General features: G+C 43.2%; 1 protein-coding gene across 2 annotated transcripts in view; it reads right to left on the bottom strand.

Annotated features, from left to right (window-relative positions):
- The window catches only part of anapc1 (anaphase promoting complex subunit 1), a 231177-nt gene that overhangs the window by 94018 nt on the left and 121667 nt on the right, over positions 1 to 15492 (bottom strand). For both annotated transcript variants that reach the window (XM_073055963.1, XM_073055962.1), the window contains one exon: positions 8135 to 8406. In XM_073055963.1, coding sequence (XP_072912064.1) covers positions 8135 to 8406 — 272 coding nt within the window. The remainder of the gene's footprint in view (positions 1 to 8134; positions 8407 to 15492) is intronic.

The raw sequence follows: 15492 nt of genomic DNA on the forward strand, positions 1-15492 counted from the left end.
TTCAAGTTCTGCTTCAGAAACTTCATGCAAAGATCTAGCATGACTCATTAGGGCAGCAGCGAGGGGCATTGTCCTGCCAGAGACATTGTCTTTCACATCAACACTCCTTCCGATCTCTTTGGTGAGTTTAAAACATGTGGAACAACTCTGAAAATGATAGGACAGTTATCCCATATCCAAGTCAATATTTAGTCCACAATACAAAATACAAGTGTAATGTTCTGGTTAAGATATCTACTGCTATGCTGTGAGGTACTTTATATTAGCAGTTTTCTGTAAAAGCAGTGTGCTTTGGCTAAGATAAGGACCCATTTATCCAACTTAGGAATGTGAATCAGCCAATCAGAATTTGTGGGATGGATTGTGGGATGTGAGAGAAGGTTCTAGAGAGCTGTGGGGAAGAGTTTTCTGAAGGACAGTAGGCTGGTTGGGGTCTTTTGGTGGGAGCTGCAGAGCGGGGCACAGGCACAAGGGAAGATGTCGCAGGGTGCTGTTGGAAGGAGAGTCCCCGTTACAATAAGTGCTTTGTGCTAACGAACTGCTCCAAGGAGGAAGGGCCAGTACTCCTGAGAGAGACAGCCAGTTTATTCAAGATGGTCTTTGAGGGGAGTTCAGAATGTGGTGAGTGCTTTCACGCAGATTGTGGGTCCAGCACCTGACTAAGAGTTACACCCCCAAATACTCCAGTATGAGCTCCAATGTTTATGTGCACATTGGACTGGTTTAACTGTAAAGGGCCCTTTTATTTTTATTTTTCTGTAACTGTTTGTTAAAATTGAAAATTTGGTAAATATACTTGATAATTTTATGCTGGTGTACAATCTGTCATTTCTGGACTACCGATAACTGGGTATGGACAGTATTTACACAGCATTTGCTACAGCCTATGTTCTTTAATTGGAACATCCTAACCTTCTTGTCTGGTTGAACCCCAAACCATACTGACCCTAGACGTATATTGTTTATGAAAGGTGGCCTTCTCGCCTCTGAGTCACGTGGCTGAGTAAGGGAATGGGACAAGCCTGTGTACGAGCCCTGGTGAGAGGGTTATACAAATTTATCTGGTCATTATAACACTGTTATTTGACAGAGCTTGCTGTGTATTAACTGGCTGCTGTCGCAACAGTGGTTCTTGGGTGGAAAAAATATTCTGCAATACTGAAAGGTACCTGATAAATATTGAAATCACTTCAGGCGATGTAATATACATGAACTGCCTACAGTCTTCCTTGACAGTCATTCATAAACTTGATTATTCTGTGCTTGTTTCAATTTCATGGTTACTGACACAGTTCACTCTTTCTTATTCTTTTCACATTTATACCAGCATAGGATTGTCTTTGTGAAAAGAATATATCATCTGAGAAAAAATTCCCAGCGTGTCTGGAAGGAAAAATGATAACCAATGCTCAAAGACTTTTATTACGCAAATTGTGGTTGATGCTACGCTGAACAAGAAAACACAACTTAACAAATTTGAGATTGCTAACAAAGAACCACAGCTAATATAGGTGCTGGAGGAAATGAATGATACTTGAACACTGATGTCCACAGTAAACGTGAAACCATACCCAATTGTTACATTTCCTTGTTCACTTTCAGAGCAGAGCGTGCAGATTCTCAAAACCTCACGATTTGTGCAACTAGCTGCCTTAACTTGGGCAGTGTAGGGTGTCCAGGTGTGGAATCAGGGGAGAAGCATTATAGTTGCACATTTGGAATATTCTTTTAAAACAATAATTGTTGCTGGTTGGGGATCAATTATTAATTTTACATAATATTGACAGGGGAAGATCTCTTCTTTGGCTTCCAGCCGGGTACAACTATCGATTGCAACTGACATTTTGATGACAAACTCTGCCATCTTCATAAGGGATGATGCCTGGGCATGTCTTGTTCGGTGGCATGTATACCCTCAATCCCACCACCATAGTCTGTCCCTCCTGATTGGTTAGTCCTCATCCAATCAGGTTTCCACTCTCCCATGTTGCTTACAATCAAATTCCAGACCTTCGTCTTTGTTAACATTCTTTTTCTCTAGTTTTATTTCAACGGCTTCCCTGACCAGGTGGTCCTAAAAACCATTGGTGCGGCACAGTAGTTCTGTGCCATTGAAGCCAATCCTACGGCCATTGTGAATGCCGTGTTCTGCTACCATTGATTTCTCTGGGTAACCCAAACGGGTACACCTCCTGTGCTCCTTGATGCGGGTTTCCACTGTGTCTGGCCAATATCCGCAGCTCCGCATTCACAGGGAATCCTGTAAACGCAAGCCAACCTGAGTCCCAGGTCATCTGTGACCTACATAAGCGGTGACTTGACCTTCCTTATGGGTTTGTGGATGGTATTAATCAAGTACTTCTTCAGGATCCCATACGGGACAAATGGCGGAAACCTGCATCAAGAAGCACAGGTGGTTGTATCCGTATGGGTTACCCAGAGAAATCGACAGCAGCAGTACGCTGCACTCGCAATGGCCACAGGATTGACTTCAATGATACTAAAGCTTTTGGGGACTGCCTGGTAATGGAAACCGTTGAAATAAAACTAGAGGGAAAAATATTTAACAAAGGCAAATGTCTCGCTCCAAGTAAGAACTGTAAACAAGAAAAAAGGTGGGAGAGTGAAACCTAACTGGATGAGGACGAACCAATTAGAAAAGACGGACTATGGGGGTATAAATACCACCGGACTAGATGAGCCTAGGCATCATCCCTGAAGAAGATAGCAGAGTTATAACATAATCGGTACCTGTACCTGGCTGGAAACCCGAGTAGAGTTTATTGGTCACACATGCCAGGAAAACACGAGATCCTTTTTCAATATTGATGGGCTTCAGCTAGCCAAAGAATGTGGGCAAAGTATAGAACAGGAGGTTGTTTGGCCCTTTGTCCATGCTAGTTCTGCACAAGAGTGATTGAACTAGTCACACTACTGCCTTCTCCTTCTAGTCCCATATAACTTCTCATCCAGTCCAAGCTGAATGCCACAACTGAATCTGCTGCAAGTACACATTCCATCAGTGAATTCCGATCCTAATCAAGATGAGCGTAACAAAGCTTTTCCTCTGAAGTTTAATGTACATCTATTATCAAAGTATCTATACATTATACAACCTTGAGATTCGTTGCCTTACAGGCAGCCACAAGACAAGAAACCCAAGGGAACCCATCAAAAAATATGACTGATGAACACCAAATGTGCAGACAGCAAAAACAAAACACCACCGTGCAAACAATTAAAGGAGAAAAGTAGTATTTAGAACAAAAGTGAGTCCTCAGACACAAAGCCCGGAGCAGCCAGATCAGGCCCACAGCCTCAGCCTCGGTTCAGCATAGTGAAGTAAAACACAGAATAGTACAGCACGAGAACAGGCCCTTTGGCCCATAATGCTGTGCCAAATTAATTAAACAAGTAATTAAGTGTGTAACTAAACTAATCCCTTCTGCCTGCACAATGTCCATGTGTGTGGGTCGGGGCAGGGAGGGCTGTAGAGTGTAGAAGCAGGGAAAGAATTGTCAATGTTTTGGGCTGAAAGGAAAATAGTTAAGGCAGGTACAATGACAACATTTAAAAGACATTTGGTTAATTACATGGATAGGAAAGGCTTAGAGTAGGGGTTCCCAACCTTTTTTATGTCATGGACCCCTACCATTAACTGAGGAGACCGTGGGCCGCAGGTTGGGAACTCCTGGTTTAGAGGGATACAAACTAAACATGGGCAAAAGGGATTAGCTTTCAGGTACACACCTTTGCCGGCATGGACAAGTTGGGCCAAAGGTCGGGTTTCCATGCTGTATGAGTCTTTGACCCTAAAGAATTTCAAGGCATCATAATTTGAACAAAAATACTTCAAGGTAAGAAAAGGACAGAGACAGGAGTACATGGGTCAATGTGTAGGAACTGGCAGATTGGGAGTGGGATGAAGAATTAAAGCAACAAACAACATGAAGCTCATGATGGCCTTTGATATCAGAATGGAAATGCTCTGTAAAGCAGTCACCCAATCTGCTTTTTGTTTCTCCAATGCAGAGAAGGCCAAATTGTGAGCAGCGAATGTAATGTGGTAAATTGGAGTCAGAACAAAATAAAACCACTGCTTCAACTGGAAGAAATGTTTGAGTGGGAATGGAAGCGGTAACAGGGCAGTTGCTAAACTGATGACACACGAGCTGGTGGGGAGACTACAGAACACTGATCCGAATCGGTGTCACAAAGACGACAGGATTGACTTTCCAGATGGATAAATTAAGGCAAGCCGAGGAATTTTTCTCATCCGTAATCATCTTGCAATTGGTTTCAAAAATACACAGACGCTGGCCAGTATGTCGGCTTTCATTTTCCTCATCACGGTAGAGGGACAAGAAAATCTGCAGACACTGTAAATCCAAGCAACACACATAAAATACTGGAGGAACTCAGTAGGCCAGGCAGATTTTTTGAGGGGCCTGTTGCCTGGGCTGCTGAGTTCCTCCAGCATCTTGTGTGTGCTGCGTGGAAAAGGGACGTTTACTTTCTTTCTGGTCCAAAGCTTGGTTACGTTTTTAATTAAATTATACATTTCTAATTTGAGATGGCAAAAAATTTCAGAACCAAACCCCTAAAAAGACACAAATTCAGCTGTCTTCATTCCTTTATATAGGTTGCGAAAACTTCTATTTTTAGATAAGGGTAAAACAAAGTGGGAAAAAAACTGAAGTAGCATTTCATGATTGCTATATTAAAAAAGTAACTGAAGACCACTAAAACAAAAATAGAAGCTACTACAGGATAATGTTAAATGAAACAAGTTTTAAAGAAGGGTTGACTGTGTTGGTTCAGCTCAAATCGGCAAAAGAAATAAAACTAAACCACAAATCAGAGGGCCAGACAGAAGTCGGCACAGGTACATTTACTGAATCAGCTGAGGGACAATCCAGCAATTTATAGATTTTTAAGCACACTTTAACTTTGTCCCCTTTCACTTGCTTGTCAACCTAACCCCATTTTTCTGGTAATTTTCTCCTTTCCTTTTACAAGGGTTCAGTATCCTGTAGGGAAAAGGATTGAGATGGGTTTGGTATCTCCCCCCCACCTCCATGCCTTCCAGCTCCGATCATCGACTGTATACAAGAGTGCGCACAAATCCTCCCCACCATTAAGGTTGGTTTTCTATGGGCTAAGCGACCGTGAGAGGTGTGAGAGCTGAGCATTGTCCTTCCTGTTCTCTCCATGGTTGCTAAATGGTCCCCGGTCAAAACTCAGGCATCTTGGACAAATATTAGAAAATACAAGAGAGCAGTGCAGGAACAAGCCCTTCGACCCACCACGCCTGCACCGACCATGATGACAAACTAACTCATCCCATCAGCCTGAACAAGATCAGTATCCTCCTGTTCCTTCTTTGCCTGTGACTGTCTAAACGTCTTTTAAATGTTGCTATCATATCTGCCTCCAACTCCTGTGTTAATGCGTCGCAGACACCTACCACTCTTTGTATACAAATACAAAGTATACTGCAGATGCTGTGGTCAGATCAACACGTACAAACAAGCTGGATGAACTCAGCAGGTCGGGCAGCATCCGTTGAAATGAGCAGTCAACGTTTCGGGACTGACGAAGGGTCTCGGCCCGAAACGTTGACTGCTCATTTCAACCTTTGCGTACAAATACCTGAATTGCAAATCTCCTTTGAACCTTCCCCCATTCACTTTACCCAAACTCTTGCCCTCTAGTATTTGATATTTCCGTCCTGGAAAAAAAAGACTCTGACTATCTACCCTATCTATGCTTTTCATTTTTTTTTTAACATAATTTCATAAATTCGCCCATTTGCCACTGAAACTCCAAAAAGAAAACAAAGATTATCCAACCTCGCCTTCTAGTGAATAGTCTTCAATCCAGAATAGTTACTAATATTTCATGATGCCCGAATGGAATTAACATTCTCAATATCAGTTCTCCACATGTTATTAACGGAGTCAGCAGAATCCAGACGTGGAAAAAAAAGTCCATTAACCTTCATTGTGCGCTGATCATGTTAATCAAGGCCTCACAGGTTCTGATCATACTTTAAGGCACCAGCTTGCAAATATCTGAGATAACACTATTTTACAAAGATATTAACTCCTTGACTAAGAGGAATTAAATACCAATGACAGGATTTATTTACCTCATTATAGACTTAATTGCTTCATCCAGTTTAAGTTTTAAATACTGTGGAATTGTAAGATGCACAATACTTTTTGTATGCTGAACGCCTAACCTCAGGTAAACTGCTCCCCCTTTATCCCTTTTCCCCCTCTTCCTGATCTATCCAATTTCTCCTACATTCACCGCAGACCCCATCACACTCTTTCTTTCCCTTCCTCCACCCAGTTCATCTGCCCAGCACCCACTCACTCCCACTGGATCCTCTCCTCCTCTTGTATCCATCTGCCCAGCCCCCTCCCTTAGCTGATTCCATACTCTACCTTTCTTTCTGAAGAGATTTCATCATATGTAGCTCTTTTGTTGCCTCCACCTATCACCTCCCGGCCTCTGTCTTTAATTCCACTTGCCCTGCCACCTACTCTTTGCCTATCAACCCACTTCATCTGGATTTACCTTTAATTTTCCTGCCACATTTACCTCTGCCTATCAACCCGCCTCGCCTGGATTTACCTGTCATTTCCTGCCACATTTACCTCTGCCTATCAACCCGCCTCGCCTGGATTTACCTGTCATTTCCTGCCACATTTACCTCTGCCTATCAACCCGCCTCGCCTGGATTTACCTGTCATTTCCTGCCACATTTACCTCTGCCAATCAACCCCCCTCACCTGGATTTATTTGTCGTTTTCCTGCCACCTACTCTTTGCCTATCAACCCTCTTCACCTGGATTTACCTGTCACCTATCCTCTGCCTATCAACCCTTCTTTACCTGGAATTACCTGTTATTCGCTATCTCTTGCTCCACATCTTCCTTCACCCCTTTACATGAGCTACCTTCCCTCTGCTTTTCAGTCCAGATGAAGGGTCTTGACCTGAAATGTCAATTGTCCATTTCCCTCTCTGGGAAAATTGTTCCCTGCCACAGGGAATTTCAAACCAAGGACAGGATTTATTTAACTATTTTACAGGCAGTCCCCAGGTTACGAATGAGTTCCGTTCCCGAGTCCTCCTTTAAGTCAGATTTGTACGTAAGTCGGAACAAGTACATCCGGCATTATTCAGCGTCAATTAGTCAAACGTTTGTCTTAGTATACAGTATATATTTTACCTTTCTATGCATATAAACCACTTAAGAAACGTGTGTATTCCAATAACTAAACTACTGCGTTGCTTAGTAATATTTGTAGCTTTCATCGAGGCAGGGCCTTTCACATGCTCCATTATTCTCACTTTATCCATTATCCTTTAAAATTGTTCCGATTGTTGACCAACTGTAGCATAACGCTTTTCCAATGACCGATGACGTTTCACCTCTTTCCAAACGCTTTATTATTTCCATTTTATTTTCAATCACAATCACTTCCCGTCAATGGAATAGAAACACTGCGGGCAGCGGGTCCCGAGCTCCACTGGGTCCTAAGGTCCACTGCACTGAATTCCCCGGGTCCTAAAGTCCACCGCACTGAGACAGGTTAAATGGGACAAGTGGGGGCTGTGCTGGGTTTGGGTATTTGATCCACAATATTCTGCGTGGGAATTTAAACTGGCGGTGGCAGTGTTTTTTTTACGAGGTCGAGTTGCGAGCTCGACATCAACCCGGCACGGATGGTACAGGAGTCACTGGATTGGCATCAACCTGGCACGGGACTGGTCTGTCACTGGATCGAACTCGGGAAACTCCGTTCTCGAGCCCGGTGCTGATCTCACTGTGCCACCAGCCGACCGGAATGGGGGGCGGGGGGGGGGGGGGGTGTGGGGTCAGGATGAATCTTGCTAAGAAAAATTTAAGCCAAATACAAAGTTACACACTCAACACAGTGTCAACGGCAATGACTTAAAACGGTGGACAACGTTCACCTTCCTCAGTTCATAAGTACGAGCTGTCCGTAAGTCGGACATTCGTAACTCAGGGACTAACTGTATTATCTTCCTGCTTCAATCCGTCTTAAGTATTTTGGAGCTGCTATTACAAGCTATATTTTCTGAGCGCTGAACACCTACCTTACTGAGGTAGTCGTGAATGTTCATTGTGGTCAGTTTGCTCAGGTGTCCATTGAGGCCCAGTGCCATCAGCAAGCCAGCGTACTCGTTTGTCAGCTCCGTGTTCTTCTGCCGGTTGTACACGATCCAAGCAGAGTCTATCTGGGAAGCCGGGGCAATCTTCAGTCCAGCAGCAACCCCATTATGAAAGCTGGCCCAACTGGCCATGTTGGGGGGCACGTCGATGTTGCCACTGTTCAGGTCAACAGTCGTGTTTCGAGGAGGAGCTCGGCCTAATAAATTGGAAACAATGATGCATATTGCCAATTAGACCAACAAACAGCAAGGCAACTCGATTTAACATTTCTGTATTCATGTAGCGCAGATCAGCCACAACTTCCAAATTTTTGACACCCTGATATAATACTGTAATGAAAAACTCTCCAACACTGAAGAAACTTGGCAGCACCCATGACAGAGCAGCGCACTTGATTAGCATCCTGTCCATCACAAACAGTCAATTCCTGCACCACTGGTGCACAGTAGCCACAATGTGTATCATGCACAAAATTCGTAAAAGTTAATTATCTGTCTGTTCCGACATCACCCGCAACCCCTACCATTGAAGATAAGGGCAGAAGATGCACGGGAACACCACTGCCAGCAGTTTCTCTTCCGAACTGTGCACCATCCTGACTTTGAAGTAAACTCAGTACCCAATTTTATTAGGTACACCTACTCATTAATGCAAATATCTAATCGGCCAATCACGTAGCATCCAGACATGATCATGAGATTCAGTTGTTATATTCATCGGAAGAGGAGTAAAAGTGATCTGAGTGGCTTTGGTCGTGGAATGATTGTTGGTGCCAGATGCAATGGTTTGAGTATTCCAAACACTGCTGATCTCCTGGGATTTTCACGCACAACAGTCTAGAGTTTACAGAGAATGGTGTGATGAACAATAGCATCCAGAAAACTGCAGTTCTGTGGACAAAAGTTCCTTGTGTACGAGAGAGGTCAGAGGAGAATAAATTCCACAGATTACCCACCGTCTAGCTAAATAAATTCCACCTTATCTCTGTTGTAAATGGACGTCCCTCTGTTCTGAGGCTGTGTTTCTGGTCCTAGACTCCCCCAATGTAGGAAACATTCTCTCCACATCCACTCAATCTTGGCTTTTCAATATTCGTTAAGTTTCAATGAGACCCCTCTCATTCTTCTAAACTTCAGTGAGTGCAGGCCCAAAGCCATCAGATGCCCCTCACACATTAACCCTTTCACTCATGGAATCATTCTTGTTAACCCCCTCTGGACCATCCTGAATGTCAGCACAGTAGATGAGGGGCCCAAAACTTCCTTTATATTTGATCTGCTTTCTTCTTACGGCTTTTTTAGTTGCCTTGTGTTGGTTTTTAAAAAAATTCCCAACCCTCTAAGTTCCCACTAATTTTTGCTTTATTATATGCCCCCTCTTTTGTTTTCATGACATCTTTGACTTCCCTTGTCAGCCATTGTGGTGTCATTCTTCCTTTAAAATACTTCTTCATACTTGGGACGTATCTAACCTGCGCCTTCGGAACAGCTCCCAGAAACTCCAGCCACTGCTGTTCTGCCACCACTGCTGCTGGTGTCCCCTTCCAGTCAATCTTGGCCAGCTCCTCTCACATGCCTCTGTAATTCTCTTTACTCCACTTAATACTGATACATCTGACTTTAGCTTCTCACTCTCCAACTGCATGGTGAATTCTATCATATTATGATCATTGTCTCCTCAGGGTTCCTTTACCTTAAGCTCCCTAATCAAATCTGGTTCATTACACAATGCCCAATCCAGAATAGCTGATCTCCAAGTGGGCTCAACCATGAGCTGCTCTGAAAAAAAATCTCTTAAAACAATCTACAATTTCCATCTCCCGGGATCCAGCATCAGCCTGATTTTCCCAATCTATCTAAATAATGAAATCCCCCTTGATTATCGTAACATTGCCCTTTTTGCATGCCTTTTCTATCTCCCATTTGTAATTTGTAGCCCACATCTGGCTACTGTTCAGAGGCCTGTATGTAACTCCCATCAGGGTCTTTTTACCCTTGCAGTTTCTTAACTCTACCTACAAGGACTCTACATCTTCCAATATTATGGCACTGCTTTCTAAAGATTTGATTTCATTTTTTACCAACAGAGCCACCCCATGCCCTCTGCCTACCTGCCCATATTTTCGATAGAATATACATCCTTAGATGATAAGCTCCGAACTATGATCTTTCAGCCATGACTCAGTGATGCCCATAACATCATACCTGATAAATATCATCTGCCTTATTCTGTATACTGTGTGCATTCAAATATAATATCTTCAGTCCTGCATTCATCACCCATTTAAAACAGAGATGCGGAGAAATTTCTTTAGCCAGAGGGTGGTGAATTTGATACCACAGGCAGCGATGGCGACCAGGTCGTTGGATGTATTTAAGGCAGAGCTTGATAGGTTCTTGATTGGACATGGCATCAAAGGTTACGGAGAGTGGGGCTGAGGAGGGGAGAAAAGGATCAGCCATGACTGAATGGCGGAGCAGACTTGATGGGCCAAATGGCCTAATTCCACTCCTATATCTTATGGGCTTATCTCTGACCCTGGCAACTGGGAGGCAACATACCATCCAGGTGTTTCTTTCACAACCACAGAAACCCGTCTGCTCTTCTAACTGTGGAAGACCCTATCACTCCTGCACTCCTCTTCTCCTCCCTTCCCTTCAGACTCAGACTCAGTGTCTAAAGTGGTATACTTATTACTGAAGGGAACGGCTACAAGGATACTCAGCCCTGTCTGCCTGTTCCCTTTCCCCCTCCTGACAGTCACACAGGTACCTGCCTCCTCCAACTAGCTCACATCTATCATCTCCTCATTCTCCCACACAAGTCGAAGGTCATACAGCTGCAGCTCCAGTTCCTTAACACGGTCTCGAAGGAGCTGCAGCTCGATGCACTTCATGCAGATGTAGTTATCAAGGAGACTGGAGGTCTCCTAGAGTCCCCACATCTCACACAAAGAACATGCCAATAATCCTGGATCCATTCCCACTGCATAGCCATGTACTAACAGACAAAGAAGGAGAGGAAAGAAATTAGAAACCTACTTACAGCCTCTGCCTGTTCTCATGCAAGCCTGCTGAGCCAAAGCCTGACCACTTTAACACTGTCCACTCCAACAATGGCCACTCTGCTTACACATTGTTTCTTTTTTTGCTGGTCTTTGCTAGGTGCCTAATAGATTGTGAGGATTACAGGCTGTTGAAAAGTCCCAAAAAGTCCTGGACCCTTTTTTAAACCTCGTATTGCCTTAGCCAAAAGATCAACTACTCACGATGATTGTAGTCCGCCGAAAAGGGCAGAATTGGGCAGAGTTCAGGCCAGCTACGTATGTCTGCAACCTGCCTAATGGCTCTGAGGAGGTTGGACTGTGATCAAATAAACCAAGAGTCCATGAGATTGTGATCTGTCCAGTACACTGTCAACTACTGGAATTATATCAGCCAAGTTGTTCTCATTTGACCTAGAACCCTCTGTCCTACTATTCCTTCCTTCTTAAAACTATCTTGTTTAACCTCTCTTTTCCAGTTCTGACCTAAAATATTAACATTTTTTCCCCCCACAAAGACGCTGGCTAACTTGCTGAGTGTTTCCATCTTTTTCTGTCTTTATCTTAGATAATTGTAGCAGTTCAGAAAACTCACCAGTACAAAGTGTGCAAAGATTCTTAATTATACTTCAATTATATTTAACGTAAGTATATACAGTGACAGAATGTGCTTTATATTATCTAAGTACAACATGAACAGCTAGAATCAACATGGAACACATTAAATATCTGAAGTACACCACTAGTATAATTATATTAGCTCTTTGCTCTACAAATTTTGGAAGCCAGAAAGGAATCATACCCAAAATGATGCAATGAAAGAAAAGACTGATAAGTTGTAACAAGGCAATATGTAATAACCCTAATCAAATCCCTGGAATCTACAGCACAAATTGTCTTTAATTTAGCATAAACATCACAAGACCATCTATCACAAAAATTGATAATACAGTCGGCCCTCCTTATCCGCGGGGAATTGGTTCCGGGACCCCCCACAGATACCAAAATTCGCGGTTGCTCAAGTCCCTTATCAAACCTATCTCAATGCGGTGGATCTTAGGACCCATTGGGACCCCAGACCTTATTTAACCCGTCTCAGTGCGGTGGACATTAGGACCCAGCAGCAGAACTCTGAATCCGCAGTGTTTCTGTTCACGAAAATAATCACAATCGCGATTGAAAATAAATTGGAAACAATAAAGTGATTGGAAAGAGGTGAAACGCCATCGGTCATTGGAAAAGCGTTAGGCTACAGTCGGTCAACAATCAGAACAATTTTAAAGGATAAAGTGAGAATAATGGAGCATGTGAAGGCCCTGCTCCGATGAAAGCTACAATTATTACTAAGCAACGCAGTGGTTTAATTATTGGGTTTTAGGTTTTTGATCCTCATCAACCCGGCACGGTGGAGAGCGCATTCGGAAGCGGTCTGTCACTGGATCAAACTCGGGAAGAAGTTCCCGAGCCCGGCGCTGAAACATACGTTCTGTTTTATATGCATAGAAAGGTAAAATATATACTATACACTAAGACAAACGTTTGACTAACTGACGTTAAATAATAACGGATGTACCTGTTCCGACTGACTTAGTAAGAGAACTTCTGATTTTTTTAAATCCCGATCCACGATAACCCACGCGCATCCTCCCGTATACTTTAAATCATCTCTAGATTACTTATAATACCTAATACAATGTAAATGCTATGTAAAATAATTGTTATACTGTTTAGGGAATAATGACAAGAAAAAAAGTCTGTACATTCTTGAACAACAAGTGCTGGAAGAGCACTTCTGGGTTTTCGCGATTCGTGGATGGTTGAATTCGTGCATACGTAATTCACGGATAAGGAGGGCCGACTGTATGAGAATTGGAAAATTCTAAATAGTGCAAAAAAACTTGATATTTGAGCAAGAGGTAGAAGAAAGTGACAAAATCAGGCAAAGTTTTACTGCAATAGATTTAAACTTTGTACTCTGACAACACTCGGTCATTGTGTAAACTGTGACCAATCTTTCAGGATGGTCAGACTCAGTACAACAGATATAATACACCAAACTCTGCAGTAACTGCTCTTCACATAATGGCATAGATGCTGAGAGCAGAAACTATTCATTTAGGACGTCTGACTTGGTTATAGCACTCTTTGTGCTTCTTGCTTTAATCTGGATTGGCCGCAATCCCAGATTGTTGAAAACCACGGTCACCCATTTGGTTGGAGTCCTTGTTAAACTGAGCCAACAGCTGCTGACTGTGGTCTAATGATTCTCTTGACAAGTGATTGTGAAAATGGTGGCTTCATGACTCACTGCTGCAGCTTGACCGTGTGATCCAGGGTGACAATCAGAGCAATGCTGGTGCTCAAGGGAATCCAGCAGCTTTTAGACGAGGCACTTCATCGCTATTCTATCTCTCTTCTCGGATGGCATAAAGCCATGAGATACAGGAAGAGAATGAGGCCATTTGGCACACTGTGTCTCCTCTGCCACTTAAACATACCGTAGATTCCGGATTATAAGCCGCTACTTTTTTCCCACATTTTGAACAGCTTTGAACTCTGCGGCCTATAATCCAGAGTGGCTAATACATGGTTTTTTTTCATGCCGCCTCGTAAACATTTTGCCTCGTAACAGTAGACCAATAAAATTGATGAGTAGTTCACAGAGGTCCAATGAAATTGTACGATAAATCAAGCGCACTTTCACAATTAAATTATTGTAAATCAGTCATTTGTACTCACCCTCATCAACATGGAAAATACTCGAAGAAAAGCAAGACCCGAGCGCGTCAGACCCGATTAGACCCGATCGCATTGCGCAAGCGCGTCAGACCCGATTAGACCCGATCGCAATGCGCAAGCGCGTCAGACCCGATTAGACCCGATCGCATTGCGCAAGCGCGTCAGACCCGATTAGACCCGATCGCAATGCGCAAGCGCGTCAGACCCAATTAGACCCGATCGCATTGCGCAAGCGCGTCAGACCCGATCGCAATGCGCAAGCGCGTCAGACCCGATTAGACCCGATCGCATTGCGCAAGCGCGTCAGACCCGATTAGACCCGATCGCAATGCGCAAGCGCGTCAGACCCGATCGCATTGCGCAAGCGCGTCAGACCCGATTAGACCCGAGCGAAAACGCTGCTTTTAAGTTAAAGTCGATCAATAACTTTTCCTGGTAGGCTGCAGTATATATATTTTTACCAGTCGCTAGGAGATATTGGAATGTTGTTCGTGCTGTTCAGTAAAAAAGTATATGCAACGTAATTTGTGTTACCGATACGTATGTATATTTAAAAGTAGCGGTGCGGCCTTTACAATTAAAAAATTGATTTTATTTCTAAAATTAGAGCCTGCGGCTTTTAATCAGGTGCGCTCTGTAGTCCGGAATCTACGGTAACTGACTATTTTTCAACCATCTTCTTCTGACTTTTCACTGTAAACCTTAACCCCTTAATCAATGAAGAGCCTATCAATCTCTGCCTTAAACACCCCAGTAAACTGACCTCCTCAGCCCTCTGCAGCAACACATTCCACAAATTCAACACCCTCTGGTTGAAAACATTCCTCCTCATCTCACTTCCTAAGAAATATCTCGTATTCTGAGTCTGTCTCCTTGAACTTTAGACTCTCCTATGTCTCATAAAAGATGTCTGATTTTCTAGCTAATATTTATCCCCCATGCAGTACAATTCGTCATAACTTTGGTCACATACCTGAATGGCATTGGTGCTCCAGTTTCAACAGCACTTAAAAAACAAGAAAACAGAGGCATGACTAGGCCACAGAATCGCTCAAACTTGCCCTCCCATTCAAAATGACCATGGTCTTAGGCCTTATCTCCTCCTCTGTGCCAGATCCCTGCATCCCTCAAATCCATAATCTTTCAAAAATCTATCTACTTCCTCATTAAGTTCCCCCAATGATTCAGCCTACACAGGTCAGAGAATTCTAGAGTGTCATTACAATCTGCAAAAGGTGGTGTAAATGACAGTATCCTAACTTCATCCTTTAATTAGAAATTCACCAACAGGACCCCAAAAGTATCTTACATATTTCTGTAGGATTACCTAAAGACCATACGATATAGGAGAAGAATTAGGCCATTTGGCCTATCGAGACTACTCCCACAGTTCATCATGGCTTATCCAATTTTCCTCTCAGCCCCAGTTTCCTGCCTTCTCCCCTTATCCCTTCATGTCCTGACCAATCAAAAATCTATCAATCTCTGCCTTAAATATAC

This window comes from Hemitrygon akajei, chromosome 9 (genome assembly GCF_048418815.1).
Source record: "Hemitrygon akajei chromosome 9, sHemAka1.3, whole genome shotgun sequence".
Lineage (NCBI taxonomy): Eukaryota > Metazoa > Chordata > Chondrichthyes > Myliobatiformes > Dasyatidae > Hemitrygon > Hemitrygon akajei.